We start from the raw sequence: 17,871 nt of genomic DNA, 5'->3' as shown, positions 1-17,871 counted from the left end.
GCTTTTCAGGACCATCATCAGACTAACCCAGCAACGGGAGGTTGGTGACTGTTGTGGCCACTTCTTCACAGAGACATGGCTCCGTCGTGGCATCCTGGATTAAGCTGCACTTAACGGGCAGACCGCAGGAGAGAGCACAGGACTCCAGTGGGACGAGAGGAAGCGGACTCTGTGTTTACTTCAATGATGCTTGGTAGTTAAAGTTCATGGGAAATATTCCCAAATTTTAAGGTTAAGATATCTGCCCATAGAATTGTTTTTGTTGCTGCTGTTTACATTCCTCCTGGTGCAAGTTAAAAAAATGCACCACAGTTTACTACTGTTTTTGTTTTGTTTTGTTATTTATCTTGTGTAGAAAATGGACTATGACTGCATTTCGTTGTGCAACTCTGTGTTGCATAATGATCCTTGAATCCGTCAGTGGTTAGAGCGGATCCTCCTTTAGCCACACGCTTTGCAGTTCATTCGCCAGCTCCTTTACATTCCGTATGTCGAAGTGTCCTTGAGCAAGACACTGGAACCCAAGTTGCTCCCCGAGCCCTTTACAGACGCCCACTGCTCCTAAATGAGTTAAATGCCGAGGTCAAGTTTCATGTATGTAAATATAAGACGATTGAATTAAGCTTGGACTCGTAGTCCTGTTCAGACAAGAAGCCAGTTTATACACATTTTTATAAGAATGACTTGTGCTCATTGACAGTAACACATCTTGCATACCTCTGCCTAAGCACCAGACCTCAAAATCGGAGAACTTCTCACAAGGGCGTGAGATCATAATTCATTTGAAGCGGAGGTCGAGGAAGGATAAAGTACAAGTAAATACTGCAGAATCCCCAAGTGAACTGTTCAGTCTGGTTCAGGGAAGCCAATCAAAAGAAATCATAAGAATGAATAAATGCAACACCACAAAAAAACAGATGTGGTTTGGTAATTATGTAAAAACATTGAAAAATGAGCTTCAGTGATTTGAGGGGAATCAATAAAAGTGCATTAAGGTTGTTGGTTTCTGTTGGCGATTTCTGTTGGGCCTCTTACATTAACAAGCATATGAAGTGCTGGCATTGAATATTATAAAAACACATATACAAGGTTGCATAAATACATGGTCATGCTTCTTTCTCTCTTGTTCATCTAAGCACTCAGTCAATCTGCCCGTGTCCTTTGAAAGCTTCAGAACATGTTTTGAAACTTGTTAAGGAAAGGAGATGGATGGAAATATCACCATTTAATTCAAATTATATTCTATTCATAAAAACTTTATTGACATGCATGTTCAGGTTACATTATTACCAAAGCATACATATTATTTAATAATTACGTTTTAGACAAGAAAAGTAAAAAGATAATAACGAGATAACAAATATAGTCTCTTACAGATGTAATCAATCAGAAACATTTACTACAGAGCCATGCACTCATTCCTGTATCATTGGTCTAGTTTGGATTGGTTTCGGGGGCAGCATTACCTGTAGGGAGCACATTTTAGGCTGTAGAAAACCCTCTGCTGGGCCTGCGGTAAAGCTGAGGAAAGTTGCCAAAGTGCAGTCACTCACTCAGCAACACTTGGTGGAAAGTGTGTGAAGAAAGAGCCCAGCTGTGCTGAAATGGAGCATTTTCGCTGTTGTTGCAAGCTCTTATTCTGTTGCCAAGATTTTCATTTCACATTTTGGTCGATTATCATCAGTCGCAATTCTTTCATAACACACATGTTGCATATTTGTTTGATCAGCTGCTCTGGCTCTCCTTCAAGACACCGCTATGTGACACCACACCCGCAAATGTTTACAACGTTTACACGCACACTTACACACGTACACAATTAGACATCATCAATGATGATTTGAATGTTTTTATTTGTGTATCTATTTAGGTTACTTAGTGTATATGCACATGTGAAAAAAATCCATTATGGTCTGGTTACGCAGACCAACAAGGCAAGTGCAAGCAGAGTCCAATTGCACATCATACAGGAAACAAAAATAAATGTACTATTCCTTGGGGAGTTATTATTATTTTTACAAGCATGTGGGAATGTTGGAATCTATCAGGGTTTTTTGTCTTATATTATAACTGCTTGTACTGCTGCTTTGACCCAATTAAGTATTGCTAACCTTAAAATAGGACAAGCGTACAAGACAAAGAACCACTGGTAGATTGCACAAATATCAAATTAGTGTTTTATTGTTTTTAATAGTTAGGGTGTTTTCGTCGGGGCTTTTTAAAGAGTGTAACTTTCAGGATCCAATTAAACCTCAAAATCAAGTTAGTGTCATTGTTTTTTCAAGACGAGTGGAATGAGTTACTGAGCAAATACAAAACCAAAATCTTGAAGTAATAACCCATCAAATGTGTTTCCTCTTTGAGTCTTTAGAATTGCACGATACTGTTTTGATAGCCTCGCCACATAAGGACTACATGAATTGGCAGAGGAAAGCATTTATTGCACAACATGTGCACTATAGTGAGCGGCAAACCTATTTTGATGAGTCAGTGTTGCTGGTAAATGGGTCGGTAAAGCAGAGAGTACTATGGAAAAACATACCATTTCGCTTGGCAGAAGATTACATACGATTTTGTCCTGTATTGAGCAACAAGGATAAAGGCCCGCATTTCCTCCTGGACGGGAGAAGAAAAACTCTGCAGCACCGTCAGCTTTCACTGTTCTCACCTGTGATGGTATCAGGTGTACTTTGAACAGGCTTGTGTTTGGTTAAAACTAGCCTTGCGTAGGATGGGTGGGGTAATGTGATCCTGTTGTAATACGTGCTCAGGCAAAGGATGGGCTTGAATGGAATCTTTTTCCTGGGAAGAACGTACGCTTAAGGATTACCCACACTTTGGAAATAACTGATTTGAATGTTTGTTCAAACCACAATGGAGGCAACCAGTGATACCACAAAAATCCTGGAGAAGGGTCCTGATTACCTCCGAAAGCAAATGGAACTGGAGAGTGAGACAAGAGGAGGCATGACTGCTGTGGAGAGGCTCGCTGCAAGCAAACTGAAATATGTCAAAAGCAAGCAGGTGGTCAACTCAACTCAGGAGCCAGTGATCAGTCTTGGATCAGCCTCTGTGAGTAGCACTGGGTCTTCCAACTGGAGCTCGAACCGTGGTGGGAATCTTGTCATTGGGAGTAACTCAAGAGCGGCTACATGTGGTTCACAAAACTCCAGCTCGCCAGGGCAGGTACGTCGGTCCAGCTCCAAAAAACGACCAGACTCTCTTCTGCTTCACAGGCAGAAATGTGAGTTACTGAGAACGTCACCAAAGGACCGGAAACACCATATAACACGCAAGTTGCTGCTCGGCTCTGGGCATAAAAGTGTTCCGTTACGTGAGGCAACAGAAAAGGAGCGTGAAGGTGAGCGCAACAAGGAAAAAATCGCCACACCTGAGGGAATAGCAAAGGAATGCAGCTCACATGTAGTGAGCTCTCAGTCAGAGAGCAGGAGGAATGGAGCAGCAGAGCAACGCAGCACAGAGAACAGGGATTCTGGGACAAAGGTGACAGCGGGTGTTGTCTGGAAATCTGCTGGTCTCTCTGCTGGTCTCCTAACAGTTCCTGAGTTTGAAACGAGGCCTGGCAAAGGGGTCAGTCGGTCTCACTCTGACATCAGCTCCAGGTACTCCAAACACTTTGCTGACTTTGATGGTTTTTTTAAGTACTGTGGGCTGGGCGGTGAGGTTATTGAGTCTTTGGGGAAGGAGAACTTCTCGGCGCGCTCAGATGAAATTGCAATAAACACCCGGAGTGTCAGCATTTCTACATCAGACGACGGCTTCTCCAGGAACAGTAGAGACAGCGACGGACTGCTGGAGGACAAGTTACATGAAAAGATGGGTCAGGGGACGTCAGTTATTGAGCGCAATGCGAGGATTATCAAATGGCTGTACAGCTGCAAAAACGCTATAGAAACTGGAAAGAAGTTAAGAGACCTCGATTGAGAGGTCTACCTAAGACCTCGACTGTTGTGGTTGATACTAACTCCTTGCTTTTGCCTGTGGAAAACACTGACTTTTGGTTTCACATCTTTGCCTTACCGTATGTGTGTGTGTTTGTGTGTCTCTGTGCTTTTATCATTGTTTCCTGTGGTTTCTGTGCATAATGTGTGTGTGTGTGTGTGTGAGTGTGTGTGTGTGTGTGTGCGTGTGTGTGTCAATTTCAGCAGACACTTCTGGGAGAAAAGATTTGCTTCAGTTCAAACTGGCATAAAGCTAGCTGTTACATAAATTGCACAGAAAGCTTTGAGTCACACACAGAAACACAACAGCTGTTATCGTCCAAACATTTATTATCTTGAAAATATAACAGTATGTTTACTTGTGGTTTACTTTTTATCAAACTGTGCACTCTTCCCAGATATACAGCACAGCTGCAATTTAGAGTTCACTCTTGCGTTAAAGATCCAAGCTTTGTGCACACTTGAAGACACAAACAATGACGTGCAAATCCAGAAGATGCCATGGATTTCAATTTTAGGAGTGGTGAGATTCAGCAAAACTGAGCCACTGGCCAAAAATACTGACTAAAACATTGATATCCACTGATATTAATAGTAATTTAAATGGATTTATTCGATTACTAAATACTTTTGCTTGAATAATTCTCTACAAACTTTTGTCAAGAGTGCATACCTTATTTTACCAAGTTCTTGAATGGTTAATAAATCCTTTACTGGGTCAGTTAGAAGCTACTAATAAGAACAGGTGTTCTTCCTTCTTGGGGGTTAATAATGCATTCACACCAAACGTAGTGTAGAGATATAAACATATTCCACATTACCTTAAAGAACAATGACTTAATGCGTATTGAGTCCAGAGTTTTAAGCGAGTGAAACAATGTTGTCGAAGCAAACATGCACTTGCTTTTCAGGTTGCACGGGCTAAAGTTAGGTTTGCTAAACAACACAACATTTGTCATTTGCAACAGTGCCACTCTTTTAAAACTAATTTTGTTGACTCAAAGTGTTGAACGGAATAACCATCAACTCTGTTTCTCTCTCACCCACTCAGAAACGATATTCCTCAGCTGCACCCATGTTTTAGACACGCCTTTAACTTCTGCAGAAGCCTCGGTGACTATTTCGCATTAAGACAAGTCATTTCCTGCCCTCTCTTGTTTGTTGCCAGAACTTAGAGATACGTCTTAAAATTAAGTTCATGATTCAGTTCGAGAAACGGCCTCTTAACGTTGCATTTGTGGTTCAACCTACAGAAATGTGTCATAAGTGCAGAAGGTGTAATTATTGACTGGAAATGTACCCTGCTTGCATTGCTGTAGGTTTATATTATTTCTTCTTATATTGGGATTTGTATTATGTAAAAGGCTTACTGTTACTAATCTACCACTTCAGACTATGGTTTTGCTGCTGCCTGTGTTACGTGTGTTTTATAATTAAGTACTGTACATTTTGCTACACAAATAAAGTTATCATTTTTCGAACATAAACTGTTGCTAAAAGGTATTAGTGGTAACAAGTAGTGTGCACATTTCATCCTATATTATGTATAGGATTCTCTGAATATACATAGTACAAATAAGGCCCACTGTGGGCTGCTTGTATTTGATGAAAACATTTTGAATTTACTGTATGCGGCCTAAAGAGGGTGGTATCTGACAAGATAAGACTGAACCTAATCACTGCGTTAAAATCTCAGCAACTCTTAGCACGCCAGTCTTACTGAACTATTGACTGCACTGTAATCACAGGCCCAGAGGAACAATAACCACACATAAACCAGTCTGAATGAATGGATGCTTGAAATGCAATGCTATTTTTAGTTTATTAGAGGAAGACAAAGAAAAGGATTTTGCAGTATTTTGCCAAAAAAAAGGTGAAACATCTAATGGCAGCTTCAGACCGTATCCCTCCTGTTACAGATAAACATGCATACCTGTCGACTTGAGACTCTTTTAAGTCAGATTTAGACCGGACCCTTAACGGTTTGTGATTAAAGATACTTCTTTTAACTCAATTTGTGTCTGCTTTGGTTTTTACTCAAAAAAAGTTCAATAACCTCATTTAACATCTGTGAAAATGACACCTGCCTCTTCTCCCTCATTATTAAATACAGCATCAATATGCAAATATTTTTCCAATCAAAGGTTAGACTTATGGATGCCAGATGTCTCCTACCTCACCAATCTTAGTGCATGTGTACAATATAGGTTTCACGTTTCCAGATCACACTTGTATAAATTGTTAACTGATCATGACTGGCCTCCGAACTAGTTGATGTCACAAAATTGTGCCCGCATGCACACCTCTTAAACTCAGATTAGCAACCTTCCACCTTCAACAGATGAATGTGAAAACAGCCTTATTGTGTCAAACTCTGACTTAAATTATTAGGCCTAAGAATTGAGAGGACTTGGTGCCAGCTGTGTAAAACTCCCAAAGCTTTGAAAGAACAATGTTGATTGTATCATTTTAGCATTCAGACTGGCTGGATTACCTGCATCCTGATTTGGAATTTGCATGTTAAGAATTATTATGTGAATAACTATAAGGCTTGAGACTTGATTTGGACTTGAAGGGACATGAGACTTGGCATTAACTTCCCCCCAAAAAAAATATGTGACAACTAACAGAAATGGTATTCCTAAACGCTCACAATAAGGTTTAAATGATACTACTGTACATATCAGAGCAGTTCCCACAACAGTAGAACAGTGACCTAGATATAATTTCCCTTAGGCTACTCTGAGGTCTGTGATTGATAAAATATTGTATTAATATTAAAACTCTTTCAAATGTTCCTTAATAAAAGCCATCATCATCATCACTCCCACAGCCGCCCAGTCGTCTGTTCTCAACCCCCATCTCAAAATCAAAACAACTACATGTGCGCAGTCCTCTGTCACGTGTAGAAGAAAGCCCCAACAAAACAGAATGGATAAAAAAAAAAAAAAGTATTGACAGCTGCAGCCAGCCAATCAGCGAGGCGACTCTTGGTAGCAACCAGAGCCGTTTAATGAGAGTCACGTCATCTCCGTTCACTCCAATGGACCATTTTTTCCCCAGCAATGGCGGATCATGGAGCGACCCTTCTTATATGGGAGCGTCTTAATAGTTGCTATACTACTATATATTATTGGTGCCATAGAGTAACAGTGAAATTAACCTTTAGTGATGCACTTTTAAAAGGTAAGTAAAATAGAAAATATTTAAATATCTATTATAAATAGCTCCTTGTAGTAATAAAATCCTAAAGATACCCCTACCTCAGGGCCACCGTAGTTCTCTTACACGTTTGATAAGGGACGGGTGAACGGAGGGGAATGTTGTTGCTTGCAATCTACAACATCACCGCTAGATGCCACTAAATCGCACACAATGTTCCTTTAAACAAGGGAACTTTAGCCTAAAAAAAAGGTCTACACGGCAGGTAACTCTCTGGGTCTTTCTTATTTCCCGATGTTGTGCCTTCTCGAGTCCTCGCTTCTCGATCCTCCACCTTGTGACCCGGAAATCGATCTCAGCACTGCATCTTGAAGGACATCCCAATTCCTATAATGCATCTCGAGGAGCAAGGAGGAAGGATTGAGGAGGAATTAACCATTCTTCAAACTTTCTGCCGTTCAGTTTATGTAGAACCTCGTAAGGAGCTGTTTTATCCACATTTCTGATGATACTGATGTTTTTATACCTGTTGTTTTGAAGTTCCGTTCACGCGACTCTCGCTTTATACGGCTCTGGTCTCTGACAGCAACACAATAAAAAGACAAGTCCAATCAGAGAGCAGCAGGGGGGCGTGGACGAATTCTAGTCTCTGCACTGTGTGTGTACTTCCGTCAATATCTCCTGCACGGCAGGCAAAAGAGACAAGAAGCAGGAACAGAAAGAGACGGTACAACAAACGAGTCGCTAAAGGTTTGTTTTGCAGACGGTCCCGATGCTGTTATAGTGCAGTTTATATTCTTTATTCTCGTCCTGTCGGGATTACATGCGTTGAACCGACTGACAGCTTCTCTTGTTTTCATTTTTTTACTGTTGATCGCTAAAACGACGTTGACAGTGTTTGCTGTTATGTTTTTCCAAAATGCTTTAGTGAAATGCGTCATAGTCGTTGTCAAGGGGGTGTTTTTAAAGCAATTTGGCTCACTTTGCATCCGTGTATTTACCTGTAATATCGCGTTATTCTTAATATATATATATATATATATATATATATGGTTGATAAATCTAATGGCCCTCTTGTTTATTTAGCAGCTGTTGTCAGACAATAACCTGATAAGAACCCACTGTTGTGGACTACAGACTGAATCTACGGCAGCAAAGAAAGGCCATATTAGCTGGTTTTCTTGTCCTAATTGAATCACCACTGAACACTTATTGTGGACATTTAAATATCGCTGTATTTATAACAATGCAATGTATTTATAACATGTGTTTTGCATTCTTCTCTTTGAAATACCCAGACGGTCATTTCAAGTGGTGCAATTTCAAAAACTTGGATAAAATTGTGCCCGGTTCCCAGTCGCTCATTTCTACTTATTTTTCTTGGATCAAATGTCTGACAGAATATAATTTGACCCTCCAGGTGTTTTAGGTTGCAGCGACCCTCTCTGCTCAGAGTTCCCCCCCCCCCCCCACAGCTAAAATGCCTTTCTTGGGCAAGGACTGGAGGTCGCCAGGATGGAGCTGGACAAAGACAGAGCACGGCTGGAAGAGGATTTTCCTCTATGGACACGAGTTGGAAGATAACAGAGAAATAGAGTTGAGAGGGTAAGATCGTATCTTATTCACCTTTGTCATCTATATCTGCCTTCAATGGTTTTGTTACCATTGTCAAACTTTGAATGGTCAATGAGTCAGTAATTAATCAAAGTAATTAATAAATGAGTAATTAATTAATTAATCAAAGTTCTTTTTGCATATATTTGTAAACTTTGATTGTGCCTTAATAGATTCAGAGATGTGAGGACTCATTACAACATGTAACATAGCTGAACAACAATGTTTCCCTATCAGGGTATATTTGCTTATTCTAATGCAAATACTTCAATAAATTGAAAACTAAAATACTTAAAGAAACCTGGAGTTTGCTCAGAATCCAGCCAAAGTAAATTACATTTTATTAGCCCTGCATCTCTTCTTTAAAACTCTAATGATTGATTACAGCTGCCAAGGCTCACTTTGAGTGTTGACTTGGTTCTCAGACATCTTCCACTTTCCACAAAATATGACAAAAGCATTCTAGGGAGAGGATTCCCCTTATTAAACAGAGCATAGTATAAAGCTGACAGGAAATAAAGGCAGAGAGATGGGTTATGGCAGTATGGCAGTATGTTGTGGTTGTGTTTTAGCGATGACTAGGAATGATCTATTTTGACCATGGATTGTTGTTGTTTGCTGTGGTTGGTGTATTTATGAGAGCTGCAGTATGTGTTAATGCATGGCGCCAAACCAAATTCCCTTTTTGGTAGAAACGCTTAACAGATCAGGGAAAAAGGAAGAGTGGCAGGGAGTCAGTTTTTAGTAACAGTGGTAAACGTGCACTGATGAGGCCGTAGCTACTCGGTGCCAGAAAGACAAATCATTGGGCTTATCGGGGCTGCAGCAGAAAGTAATTAGCATCCCAAAATTGCAACCTGTTATTGGCAACACAGAGTAAAGGGTTGTGTTTAGACACTCGGGGCTAATTTTACATCAGACCAACTTGTCACTGTATCCTGTTAAAGAAAAGATACATATTCAAAATAATTAATGTGGAAGTGTGGTTGAAAGACTTAAAAGTAGCAGGAACTACCACGGAGGCGGTTCTGAGTACTTTGCGAGGTGTTCATCTCTGTGGGCCCGTGGACCGAATAGGCGTCGCAAATCTTTACAGGTGTGAAGTTGAGATCAAAATGAAGTCGGAGTTGGAAGATGGGTGTGGTCTGAGCAAAGGCGCCGGTTGTAGGGGGGTAGGAAGAGGCCATTGCCTTCTCTAGTTTGTTTATACTGTACATGGCTTAGTAGTTCTTTGTGCTGCTTGCATTTATTTGACTCTCAACGTCTCTTGTATGCTTCAAATATGGATGTATAAGACATAAAATGATGTGCAGTTGCAGTGTTCAGTGGGGATAGCAAGATGCACTAACCAGCTCACGAGCAAACAATGCTTAAACAGCGAGCAGCAGGCTGGTGAGCCGCCTGACGGGGTTAACTCGGCACCAGTTGGCGATATCTCCCTCGAGCCACACGTGTCGCCTCATTAGCTTTCACAAAAAGGCGCAGGACACGACATCAGAAAAATAACTAATGACATCATCCGTTCAAATTGGCCGCTCTCCAAATGCATTGTCAGTCACAAAGGACAGTGACTTCATGCAGCAGGGGGTGCATTCGGCAGACTAACTGGCATGTAGACCAGAAAGAAAGAAGAGCATTGTGATGGCCACTGGCATGGTGCAGGGCGTTACAGAGGTAGTTTAGATCATCATGTATCTCTTAATGTTAACAATTATTATTATCTGCAAACACTTTACTGTCAATCTCTGGGACACATCTCTTGGTCATTTTGCAAATGCAATAAATGCAACTTGACTGCATCTATCTAACAGTGAGTAAGAGAAGTGTAACAGCTAAATGTCAGCCTACTTGCATACTTGTTTTCTTCCTTGTCCATGCTGACTTGCTAAATAACCCTCGTCCCCTTTAACTCATGTGTTACAGGGCATACTTTAATCATTCACAAATCCTTCTGAACATTCCTGCTGCTGTGTGTGTGTGATGTCTTTTATTGGCTCTGTGGAGGCCGGTGCTCCGCATGCAACCTGTGTTGAAAAGCCGAGCTGGTTACTGTGCTCGCATGTGTGTTTTGTGTGCATGTCTGTGTAATTGGATGAATGGATTACTCTTCTGTTGACTTCACAGACAAGCAAAGCCATGCCTTCAGTTATGCTGGAGAGAAAAGTAAATTAGTTCCATAATCCCAAAACATGTGTGTTCAAATCAGCCACTTTGTGACTCATCATCATTTTGATGGAGTACACGTTTCTTCCAGCATCTGAAAGCTCACAAACAGAACAATAGCGCTTTGATTTTTCTATTCGAATAAATACCTTGTTGAGTGAAGTCTGGGACCTGTTGCAGGGACAACAGTTTTGTATTTGTTGCAACCATTTTATCATTTTCTACAGCAGCAAAGGCTTACTACCATCTGTATTAAATGAAAATAATAGGATTTTATATGAGATCCCGAAGCTCTTCCAGTCAAGTTGAATGTATTATGATCCTTCTACTTTGTAGGATCCTGGGCACAGAGTTGGTGTAAAAAAAAAAAAAAAACCCGAGGTACAGTTTTGTAATGTGGCCGAATAGTCTGCCAAGATTTTCTTGATTCATCTTTTTTTCTTTTATCAGAAAATAGTTCAAAATGCCTATTATGAATGATTATGTCACATCTTGACTATTGTGACTTATGTTACTTCTGTCTTAGTCTGCTTATTTTTACAACGAAGCCACTCGATGTTTTACCAGAAGGATTTATGGGCCTTTACATTCTGTTTGGTTTCTTCTTTGCCATGAAGGATGGACGTCAGTAAGAAGTCACCCACTTCCTCCAGGCTTCTTTACACTGGTTCTTAATTGTATTTCAGGTGCACCAGTCACACTGACATGGTATGCCTTCTGTGTCCGAACAGGCTCTGCAATGACAACAATGAGAATCTGTTTGTTGGAGATGTGTGTGAGCTCGCCACCACGAAGAGGAAAAAGGACCTCTACAACAATAACACCAAATCTCAGTGTGAGTTTCAGCAACACATAATCCCTATTTTGACTTTAGGAGGAGTCTGTGGTACAACAATGAAAGAAACAGCAGAAATAAAAGGAAGTGCAAGTCATACATTGCAGTAAAGGGACCAGCACCTATTGAAAACTTTGTTTGCCTTGACATGTATTGGACTTACTTTTCATTCACTTGTCAATTAATTAATTAATTAGTTAATTGGCATATTGAAGCTGACAGCACTGTATGGATGGCTATTTTTTGGTTTTACGTGTATTTACAATGTGTTACACGTAATGTTTACCAGTCATAGGTTTTGGGTTAAACTCTGATGAATTATGTGCTTGTTTGTTTTTTTCCATGTCCAGTTATTTTCGTGGATAAATGGATCTGCGTGCACAACAGGAGCACAAAAGAAGTGAGCGCTGCAGCTGTTACGAGAAAATTTCACGCGAAGGCTGTTGATTTTAAAACAGCAGAATTTACTAACAAAAATATACGCGTGTGTATTTTCACACACAGCGACATGTGTACTCCACGCTTGGTGAAGCCCTCAACCGTCTAGACTTTTCCAGTGCCATTCAGGACTTGAGAAGATTCAACTATGTTGCAAAAGTCAGCGATTTAAGATCACACATGTTGATTTTGAAACTGTTTTACGACTCGCACAAGCGACTCTTACTCTACCAGTGTAACTCTGTTTTCTCCCACAGCTTTTCCAGTTAATAGCCAGGTCTCAGCTGACCTCTTTGAGTGGAGCTGCACAGAAAAACTATTTCAACATACTGGAGAAGATTGTACGAAAGGGTAAGGAGGCCTGAGACGGAGATATTGGATAGATATTTTGTCAGCACACTTTTCTTTGCACCCTACACCTAATTTAGGCCCTTTCTGTGTTTGTAAAAGTAGCATTATATTTTACAGAAAGAACGTTTCTTTACCGAATGATAACCCTCTGAGCTGTTTCTCAGACTACTGTTAAGTCACGCTAGTGTTATTGCACTGAATGCCTAACCACAAAACCAGTATTTGTAGTTGATGGGGTTGTGTTGCCTAGTCGTGGAACAAATTACGGATCTGGTCTGCCACATGTAAAGTCTTTTTTTCAGAAAAAATATAAAGTAGGGTCTCCTCAGCGATTAATAATAAAGGATTTTCATGTCCCTTATATTCAGTTAGAGGTATTTAAGATGGGACATGGAAACATTTTCTTACATAATGTTTCATTTTGGCTGCTAATATATATATATTTTTTTAAATGTCACTACTAGTTCTAGACGACCACTACAACCCGCGCCTTGTCAAGGATTTGCTGCAGGACCTGAGCTTGACGCTGCACAATCTGACGATCCATTTTGGCAGGTGTGTCCTCGTGGGCAACGTCAACATCTGGTTGTGCCGACTGGAGACCATTCACAAATGGAAGCACCAGCTCAACAACCTGCAGATCCCCGAGGTAGAAGGTGTACTGGTGTTTGTGTCTGTACGTCTCCATGTGTGTATTCCATCGTGTTTAGTCCATCACAAGACTTGCTTCAGCGTACTCTGGGCCTCAACACGCCTCCAGGTCCAATTTGAGCCGCCTGTATGTAAATGTGACTTTTAAAAGGGAAGAAGTGCAGTAGGTTTACTGACCTCTGTGCTGCTGAGGCAGTGCCACTGCTGGCTTTACATGCTGCTACAGCGAAGCTGAATTCAGTGAGTGAGGAACATGAAATATGGAAAGGGAAGTATTGGAAACTAATCTGTTGGACCCTGGTGATTTCATTTTCAGCTGTGTATGAATCGTAACATGTCGTTATCAGTGGTACACTACTCATATCATGTAGGAATATTTTAGTTTTTCTGTTCAGTCCAAGTTTTGAATTTTAAAGTCTCTCTCTTAATCGTCTTCCCAGCAAATGTGCAACGGCATGACGTTCAACGACTTGCCGCTGCACATGCAGAACAAGATTCTCTGCGAGTTATCTGATGCCTATGACATCATTAACGTCGGGCAAGCCATGCCTGCTCTGCACAGCCTCAGTGAGGACAGGATACTGTGGAGGAAACTCTGCCACTTTCACTTCTCAGACAAACAGGTGAGAGAACATACATTTAGTTTAATCAGACATGGATAAGGAGTATGTGCAGCAACTTCTGACACTTTAATAATGATTTTAAAAGTGCTTAAAACTTACAATAATAGTTCATAGTTACCCATCCAAAGAGACGTCTGCTAAGTAGTTCACCTTTTGACCACTAGAGGACAAAATTGCCCAATTTGTTTTGTCAGTTCACGCACGCACACACACACACACACACACACACACACACACACACTATCTCACACACATCGTATACACACCCACTCAGGATTGGTGTTAATGAGATATTGTTCTCAATTATATCTAATTACACTTTGCTGCAGGTCTAATTACATCCCCTTCCCCTGTGTTTTAGTTGTTTTTTGAATTGTGTTTCCTTCCATTCATGTGCAGTTCTGTAGGAATTTGGTCCTATCCAACAGTGAAAAAGTGGACTGGAAGCTGATGTTCTTCACCCTGAAGAAGCATTATCCAATGAAGGAGCAGTACGGCGACACCTTGCACTTCTGTAAAAACTGTAACATCCTCTTCTGGAAGGTAAACGAAAAGATGGCGCACACACAGACACCTGCAACCATGTTGATATTGTCTTGGAAACACCATGTGACTAGCCAGTACGGTTCATCAGACTGCAAGTAAATTACTAGCTGTACATTACATGAAAGGAAAATCACATAAAAGCACAGATAACAGACTTAAAAACAAAACAGCAAAAAGTTCACATCAACATTTAAAAGAATCATATAAAAGATACTACAGACTTAAAGCAATCCAGTAAACTGCATCAATCAAATACTTTTCATTTCATGTTAAGGCAAGTGCATTCAGTGCTCAAATGATCCTTAATCCTGTTTTTTAAATGTAAACGTAGTTTAAAATATCTCTGTCGCTCACACAAAGACGGGGCTCCAAAACATTAAAAGCGCTCTCATCAAAAACGGTGCAGGTTCTAGGAGTGACAAATAATTTGTCCACAAGATGACAGGTTGCAGCTACTGTTTTTGGCATCAGAAGAGAACATAGATAAGGTGGCAGTTTGTGTAATATGGCCTTTTACAGAAAAATGTACCAATGTTCCATTCTGTGGTTTTATGTTTAAGGCAATATTTCCTTGCAGCAAAAGAAAAACAGCCTTTGGTTCTATAGTAGAAAACCTAATTTCACCTTGAGACAGAGTGTGTGTACAGAAAATTAAAAGTGCACCGTTCAACGAGACGTTTCTCACAGACCTGATGTATCTTAAACTGTACATGGGTCAGGGTTAGAGTCTATCAAATCTAGTACCAAGTTGGTACCAGAGCACATCTTATTCCTTTGGCCAGAGACAAAACATCCATTATCGTTTGTTACAGTCTTTGGTACGCACTCTATTGTTTCTAAAGACTCAAAGAGACTTTGGTCCAACCATACAGCCTCTCTCTCACTGATATCTGTCTCTTGCATGCCGTGAGACAGGTTTTCAATAGCAATTGGAATATCAACTTAATACTGTAAATATTTAGGAATATTTGGAAAAAATAAACCCTGACATGACCATTCTGCTTTGACTAGTTACAGATGAAATTATTGTTAAAACTTGAGGACAGTGTCAAAATAATGAGTCACACAGATAAGCATACATTATCGATGAGGTAATGATTATCCTTTTTGTCCACCAGGACGTTTGTTTTTATCGGTCAGAGATCAAACAGATTACTTGTTTGCTTTCATTGACGCATGAGATCTGACCATAAACCATCGGCACATACTAACAGTACTTGGATGTAAAATGCAGCTTTTCCTATAGTTTCTATCCCCCCCTCCTTGCGATTATTTACTTAACACAATCTTGTTCTCCTCCTTGACTGGGATCTCTATACTTTTTAACCTCTGCCCTCTTTGCGTCCTTCTCCTTTGCTCGTCTCCCTTCCTTCCCGGCTCTTCTCCTGGTTCCCCTTCTCCCTGATTCCTTAAGGATCGCCACCTGGCTTTGTCATTCAAGGTACTTTCCGTCCCAGTTTGTGTCATGTTTCTGCGATAGTCCCATTTGTGACTTATCTTTTTCCACGTGTTAAGCTCTGTCTGGTTCTACTCTGTTTCTCTTGATCTCATGTTTTGCCCGAGGTGTGCTCAGCGAACAATGCCGCTCTTTCTGCTGTCTTTTTTTTGCTGTGTCTGAACTGTAAGCTTCTGTGCTCTCCTGGTCTCCCTTCATTCTAACGATGTGGTTGTTGACTGTCTTCCAGGACTGTGGCCATCCATGCACTGCCAACGATCCAGACAGCTGCCTCATACCCATTTCTCCACAGCACTTTATCGACCTCTTCAAGTTCTAAACCCTCCGTGTTGGTCTTCAAGAGAACCGCCGTTTACTCTCACTCCCAAACCAAGAGTGTGTGCGAGACCTTGAGGTCGTTTACCCAAATATAAAGGGCTTCAACTGAAAGAGATGTCTTCATTTCCTTACGCACAAGTGTTTCCATAAGACAAAGACAAGTTTGTAGATTTTAAGAATGTTGAAATATAAAGTACTTTAATGTTTTTCCTCCTCCTGCACAAATGTTTGTCTTTTTGACAAAAGAAAAGGCTATTCATGAGAGGAACGACAAAAATAATATTTAAATGTAATATGTGAAAGGATTTATATGTAGAAGGAATTGTAGCATGTTTATGGTAGGTAAGTGCTGATAGGTAATGTCCAAGAGGTTGTTGTCTTTTTAATGGAAAAAGGCAGGAATATTTACAGTATGGCAGAATAGGATGACTCGTGTTATTTGTTTATTTAATGGGGTTAACTATTCTTCTTTTTGTTCTGGTCTGTTTTGGTGGTATTTAAATAATATGGTGGTATAACTGTCATGTTTGAGTCTCTGTTTACATGCTGTATGTTGTCCTTTGTGAATTCTTGCTGTTGTCTGTGTACATTAATAAGAGAAAATCATTTTAAAAAAAACTCCGTAGGTTTTACAATCTACTTTAGTCAGAACTGTCAAGTGACAGACAGGAAATGTTAAACATTATTTATGGGGAAAAATAGTTTTGTGTCTTTCCTCCAACTTTTGTAATAATCCGTTACCATCTCAATACTCCTGGTGGATCCATCGTGACTTTTATGGGACATGAACTAGCTATAAATAATTAAACATTTCTAAAAACCTGTTTCTGTTCTTCATTTTATACTGCGGAGACGCAGGGAATTTTTTGCACTGTTGCCTGTATAACATATATTTTTTTAGACTCGACCTAATTGTAATTTCCACTCCTTGCATTTGGACAGAAATGTCTTCCCACTTTAACGAGGAAAACTCGTTTGTTATTGACAGCAGGAGCAAAGATTAATGATTAATAGTCTTCCTCTTATGCTCCAGTGGCAATCTTTTTAAAGGAAGTTCAATGGAAAAAAAGAAGAAATAGATATTTGAGATGTTGCGGCCGAGCGCTGAGCTCTCCACCTCCAGCCGGAGCTTCCGTCTGCAGGTCGAAGGTGGCAGCAAAGCCGGATCTGGGTCAGTCCGCCGTGGACTGGTTGCTGGAGTCTGAGATAAAGGACTTTCTGGTGAACCTGCATGATTTCACCTGTTTTTGCGCAGAATCCAAACCGGTGGCACCGATGACAAGCATTAAGAAAAACTATATCAAAATGGCCAATCGTTTTGCTCATGCTCTATATTTATGAAGGTCATATAGAGGCATCAGTATTAAATTGAGACTGTTTTATAACTTGTTAAATGTTCCTCACAGTAACTTTAAAAATAATCTAAAATTGTATTTCCCCATGAAAATATATTTTCAAGGTTGTATCAAAGTTAGAAACTCCAGTATCGTGAAACCACTACTACAGACTGCAATGTGTTGAATAAAGTAGAGCCAGACAGTCGGACTAAATCTTTATTCTGCTTGAGAGAATGTGACCCAGCTGTTTAATGAATAAATACAGGATACATGCATCCCATCCCTGGAAGTGCACCAGTATCTGTGTACAGCTCTGGCTGCAATGAAGCAGACTTCAGTATCAAACAAACTCAGTAAACAGAACAAAACAAAGAAGAAGAGAAGAGAGAAGAAAAGACCAGTGGCATGACGTTTC

At 40.3% G+C, this 17,871-nt stretch overlaps 2 protein-coding genes across 4 annotated transcripts; both read left to right on the top strand.

The window, feature by feature from the left end:
• The first annotated feature begins 2,874 nt into the window (after nucleotides 1-2,874).
• fam110c (family with sequence similarity 110 member C) lies at nucleotides 2,875-3,945 on the top strand. Its single transcript, XM_076084149.1, has one exon. It carries the CDS (start codon nucleotides 2,875-2,877, stop codon nucleotides 3,943-3,945), a length of 1,071 nt encoding a protein of 356 aa, XP_075940264.1.
• A 3,813-nt stretch (nucleotides 3,946-7,758) lies between these two features.
• Nucleotides 7,759-16,943, top strand: fbxo25 (F-box protein 25). 3 transcript variants are annotated; one of them, XM_076083986.1, is made up of 11 exons: nucleotides 7,759-7,874; nucleotides 8,545-8,729; nucleotides 11,633-11,736; nucleotides 12,087-12,136; nucleotides 12,241-12,333; nucleotides 12,432-12,525; nucleotides 12,990-13,174; nucleotides 13,617-13,799; nucleotides 14,199-14,342; nucleotides 15,760-15,786; nucleotides 16,031-16,943. In XM_076083986.1, exons 2-11 carry the CDS (start codon nucleotides 8,605-8,607, stop codon nucleotides 16,118-16,120), a joined length of 1,095 nt encoding a protein of 364 aa, XP_075940101.1. In that variant the 5' UTR covers nucleotides 7,759-7,874; nucleotides 8,545-8,604; the 3' UTR covers nucleotides 16,121-16,943. The 3 variants fall into 3 exon arrangements, with proteins under 3 accessions (XP_075940101.1, XP_075940103.1, XP_075940102.1); XM_076083988.1 differs by lacking the exon at nucleotides 12,241-12,333; XM_076083987.1 differs by lacking the exon at nucleotides 15,760-15,786.
• Nucleotides 16,944-17,871: the final 928 nt, after the last annotated feature.

The sequence above is a fragment of the Anarhichas minor genome, unplaced genomic scaffold (genome assembly GCF_050575085.1).
Source record: "Anarhichas minor isolate MPS153535 unplaced genomic scaffold, ASM5057508v1 ptg000136l, whole genome shotgun sequence".
NCBI classification, from domain to species: Eukaryota; Metazoa; Chordata; class Actinopteri; order Perciformes; family Anarhichadidae; genus Anarhichas; species Anarhichas minor.
The sequence above is the reverse complement of the archived record's forward strand: the minus strand, read 5'-3'. Positions and strand labels throughout refer to the sequence as shown.